General features: G+C 37.0%; 1 protein-coding gene and 1 pseudogene across 1 annotated transcript; both read left to right on the forward strand.

The window, feature by feature from the left end:
- Positions 1-696: 696 nt before the first annotated feature.
- Positions 697-3022, forward strand: LOC132092395 (neuroendocrine protein 7B2-like; annotated as a pseudogene).
- A 123-nt stretch (positions 3023-3145) lies between these two features.
- Positions 3146-4959, forward strand: LOC132092398 (gremlin-1-like). The gene is made up of 2 exons (XM_059498618.1): positions 3146-3339; positions 3671-4959. Exon 2 carries the CDS (start codon positions 3672-3674, stop codon positions 4203-4205), a length of 534 nt encoding a protein of 177 aa, XP_059354601.1. The 5' UTR covers positions 3146-3339; position 3671; the 3' UTR covers positions 4206-4959.
- The last annotated feature ends 325 nt before the right edge of the window (positions 4960-5284 follow it).

The following is a 5284-nucleotide window of genomic DNA, read 5'->3' on the forward strand; positions in this document are numbered from 1 at the left end:
ACTCCAGCCAGGCAACCAAAGTTGGCATAGTTGATCATATTCAGTTATATTCATGACTATGAAGTAAGTTATTATGATGTCGTTTACACGATAGCATTGCTAGTTAGCTGAAGTTCGCTTAAATATTTAGTGTTTAGTTGTAAGCATTTAAATACAATTACGTGTCGAGGTACTGTCCTGGGTTTGCATGCTCAGCATATACAATTATATGTTGTTAAATATCGTGAAACTATGTCGCTTTCATCATTTACGGGGTTGTAATTATTTTGTTTCTTAGTTTCTGAAAAGAATGTGACAGGAGAGGTTAGTTTACGAGCTTAAGTTCTAAAGAACGCATGTGCGCATTCAGGCCTGTTCCTGAGAAGAGACTTTTAGGGAAATTATTGTAACTACTTTTAATTAAGCATTGTTGTTGGTTATATTATTAGTAATGAGGAGTAAATTGCATGAACGTTAAAAAAAGAAAGAAAAAAAGAAGAAAAAATGAAAAAAATATTTATTTGCATTGTAAGCTTTATTGGCATTGTAAACGTTAAGGCATTAAGGTCAATAACATTACCGGCGCATTACCGACACGATACACCTCACTTCAAATGTAATTTTATTATAGTATTTTTAATACCTTCCTTATATATTCCTTATTTCCTTAATATTTGTCCTTCTAGCGTTCCCAGTAAAATACAGCAGCATGTTTTAACGGCTATGTGCTGGTCCCTAAATAAACCAATGATCATTTGTGGAGGTGAGATGACTCGGCTGCTTGGCAACAGAGCAAACTAAGCGAAGAGAGGAGGAGGACCGCATCTGTGTTGATCCCGACAACCTCTTTCTCAAGCCGGATTACATGGTAGGTTATCGCTTTAAATTCGGTTAGCTGCTTAGTTTATATAGCTACATCACGCTCGATTTCAGTTTTGCTGAAATACGAATATGATTCCTAATTTGCGCTTGTAAAATAATGGCCTATGTTTTTATGAAGCCTGTGCACTTGTGATGTAGTTACAACCAGGCATGCACGAACTCAATAAAATCTAAATAATATAAAATAAGCTTTAGATTTATAACCCGATTTCTACATTAACTTATATATATATATATATATATATATATATATATATATATATATATATATATATAAACAATGAATATTTTAATTCAAACCTGTTGTTTTAGCATACATATAAAGCGCAGCAATGATCTAACATTAACGTTAACATGTTGTGTTAATTGTCGGTATTTAGTGAACGTCAACGATGGGTTCGGCTCCGAAAATGACACACCCGTATCTTCTGAGCGTCATCATAAGCTCGATGGCCGTCGTTTCTGGCCGCAGTCCACGCAGTGTGGATCAGGTGTCAGAGGCGGATATCCAGCGCCTGCTCCACGGAGTAATTGAGCAGCTCGGCATAGCGCGGCCCAGAGTCGAGTATCCCGCGCATCAGGCCACCAACATAGTCGGTCCACTCAGTATCCAAGGTAGGAGGTTCTCATTGTTGCCAATTGCACGTTTTAAAAAATGTTAATGGTCACTGAGTTTAATAGGTTGTCATTATAATACTCTTCATCCCATTGTGTGGTTGCCTTCAGGTGTAACTTTAGACTTTGTCCAATAGGTGGTGCCCATGAAGGACTCCAGCATCTTGGGCCATATGGGAACATCCCTAACATTGTCGCAGAGTTAACTGGAGACAGACTGGAGACAGTGTTCCCAAAGACTTCAGCGGGGACCATGGCTACCCTGACCCTCCCAATCCTTGGCCCCTTGGAAAGACTGGTATGCTGATCCAAATGTAATCGAATACACAAATATGGTGTCACCATTCACTTTGATTAACCGAAAGAGGAATCAGTTTTCTGAAGCAAACAATGTTTGTTCAATATTTGATTAGATTGAAGGAGTTTACCATATTCTCCCAAAGGAATGACAACTCTAAACTTTTTTGAATGGTCTAAACATTCAGAGAGAATTGGGTACATCCCTCTCTTGTTTAAAAGATGTGATTTTTTTTATAGCTGCTGATGGATGTTTAGAGAACTCTCCAGACACTGCGGAGTTCAGTCGAGAATTCCAGAAACATCAGCACCTGTTTGACCCTGAGCATGACTACCCTGCACTGGCGAAGTGGGTGAGTTCACACTTCACAGACTGGAAACACTTCACACCGTGAAACAGACTGGAGGAGACTTCTGATTTTTCATTTAAATAGAATGATTGATTAATTTAAGGGGTTTTCATACTGCACTTAACCCCTGGTTATCGGTGGTGTAAACCCCGCTGTGTTTGTCCAATCAATGGCATCGTCACTGCAGATATGCAGTTAAGAACGTTAACATGAGATTAAGTAATGTACAGTGTGACATGTCATCTTTTGAATACACAGGATTAATTGTTAACCTGGATAAAATTATGAGCAGTGTGAAATATGAAGCAAGATAGCCCAAGATTCTGGTCTGTAGCAGACGGCACTAAATATATATTTTCACTTTTTCAGAATAAAGGACTGTTGTATGAAAGACTGAAGGGTGGACCAAAAAGAAGAAAAAGGGTAAGCAATGAATATATTTTTCTATGCCTTTTGGTTGATTCTTTGTCAGCAGAGGCTCAACTCATGAACTATTAGATGGAGCACTGTTGCATATACATGTTGCATTCAGAAGAAAATGTCAGAGGATCTGTCACTGAATGTGTTTCAGAGTACAAATCCATATCTGATGGGACAGAGGCTGGATAATGTGGTAGCCAAGAAATCAGTGCCACATTTCCCAGAGGAAGATGAGGTTGAAACTGCTACAAGCAATATCAAGACCTAAACACCGTATTATTTATGAAATCTGTACAATGAAAATCTTAACAGTTTTACAGTAATGTCAGCATTAAATTATGTGTGATATTCAAATGAATCACATTATTAATAGAGCACCAAAGGGGGAATGTAAAATGAATGATTATTCTATTGGCACAACTTCTGTTGTAATGCCATTTAATCAAATAAAAATAATGTATATGTTCAGGTGCAGAAAATTTCAGACATGTGTTTTTAACTTCATTATTCTTCTAAATCACAAACATCACAATATGCGTTCATCATGAAGTTCCTTACTCTCTTAAAGCACTGGACCATCCCTAAAATGCTGTGAAGGACAGAGGAGGCGTGGACTGCCCCGTTCTCTTAAATGTCAGCACTAAGAACAGAGCTCCAGACTTTATTTTGACTTTGACTCTTGAGTTCTGGATCATTTGGTTCAACCTATTTTTAATCAGTTTGTTATGGTATACAAAGACTTTTGCGAAAATAACTGCAGTCCGTGTGAAGAAGTCTGAACCATTATTAATTTGAGGTAAGTCTGGAATCTATATACATATGTTTTCATATTTTTTAAAATGCGTTTATAGAAATTAGTTGCCAGAGGGAATTACCAAAAAGGAATTAGTAGGAAATGTATATAAAATGTAAGTGTTTAAATGATTCTGAGCCTTATATATGCTTTGAAATATTTTGTGTTCATTTTATATATGAAATGTATTGACAAAATAATATAGCATATTTGTATTTAAAACTGTATATATATATATATATATATATATATATATATATATATATATATATATATATAAATTACTGTATATTTGCTGACATTTACATGTTATGTTTCTTTCTTCATGCGAAAGGATGACTAAAGAGGGATTAGCTGTCACTATCGTGGTCTTGTGGCTGCTCTGCAATCCGGCGAGGATCAGGGGAACCGGGGGATTTCAAGGCGCCATTCCTCACCCAAATAAATACAGCCCAAACCATTCGGAACAGTCACCGCAGACACCACAGGCCAGCTCCAGGGGAACGGGACCGCCTTCAGTCGGGGACGAGGTGCTGGACTCCAGCCAGGAGGCTTTACACGTGACGGAGCGCCGTTACCTCAGACTTGACTGGTGTAAAACACAGCCGCTGAAACTGATGATCTACGAGGACGGGTGCCAGCCGCTCACCATCATCAACCGCTTTTGTTACGGACAGTGCAACTCTTTCTACATACCTCGGCACGTTTATCAAGATTACACTGCGTTTCAGTCGTGCTCCGTGTGTAAGCCAAAGAGTTTCACTACCGTGACTTACACCCTCAACTGTCCCGGACAAACTCCCAGCACCAAGAAGAAGCGCTTGCGCCGCGTGAAACAGTGCCGCTGTACTTCTGTTGACTTGGATTAAACTGACTGACGTCATTGTTTTAGGCTACTTCTGTATGTTTGTTTCCTCCATTAGTTCTTCAGTCATCAAAATGTGGCTTTTATATTGTGAAGAAATACAATTGATTCAATTAATTGTACAAGTTGGATAAGTTATAATACTATAAAATAGTGACATAAAAATATGCTTATATTATTATATTCTCCACTGTGTGGAGCAAAATTTGCGCATTAATGCAAACAAGCTTGTTTTGTGGCTTGATTTGTAATATAGGATACATTACATACATATTAGGCTATGGGTGCAAATAAGCAAGTATTTTATTTTATTATTATTATTTTTTTTTTCAAATCCATTCCATTATATTTTTTCCTGGTCTTTATACAATACTGCAATGTAAAAAGAATGTAGTGTCAAGTTACAGCCTTTTTAAATCAATTGATGAAGAAAATCTAGGTGAACAAACATTACAGAAAATAAGTTGGATGCATGGAAAATTGTTTTTGTATTAATGTAAACTTTTTACAGTGTTGCATTTATTGTATAAGGAACAATATTACTGTGATTTAATGGCCACACGATGTGAAGCAGCATAACTGTCATCAATAAAAACGTGATGTTTATCAAAATAAAACTGACAGGGTAGTTTAATATTATATTTTTTCACATGTACATTATCTTTGTTTTGTAATATTCTGTATTGATTCTGTGACCATAAAAAAATTACTCAACTTTGCTACTCAATATACAAAATAAAGTTGCGGCCTTTTTCAAATCGAATATCGAGATTGCTTTTTTCAGCCCCGGTGAAAATCCAAGAACAGATAGAGCAATATAAACATTTCTTAAATGTTTCTCATTTTGAACAGCATTCATTCATGTCTGAAACCAGGTCAAAGGGACTTTTGATGATTGATTTGTTGTTGGGTTTTACACAAGGATCCACTACACTGACAGACAGGCTATCATCCTCCAACTTGCAATCTGGTGGAAAAGTGTCACACAAGCAGGTGCACTTCATTTTAACCCTGCTAAAAATGCAAGTGCCTGCATCTTAAATATAAATGTATCTGGTCTTCTTTAGAGATGACAGACGGGGG

The sequence above is a fragment of the Carassius carassius genome, chromosome 18, assembly GCF_963082965.1.
Source record: "Carassius carassius chromosome 18, fCarCar2.1, whole genome shotgun sequence".
Classification (NCBI taxonomy): Eukaryota; Metazoa; Chordata; class Actinopteri; order Cypriniformes; family Cyprinidae; genus Carassius; species Carassius carassius.

What these genes read in the sequence shown, in the direction of transcription:
- LOC132092398 (XM_059498618.1), top strand. Translation starts at nt 3,672, where the DNA reads ATGACTAAAGAGGGATTAGCTGTCACTATCGTGGTCTTGTGGCTGCTC.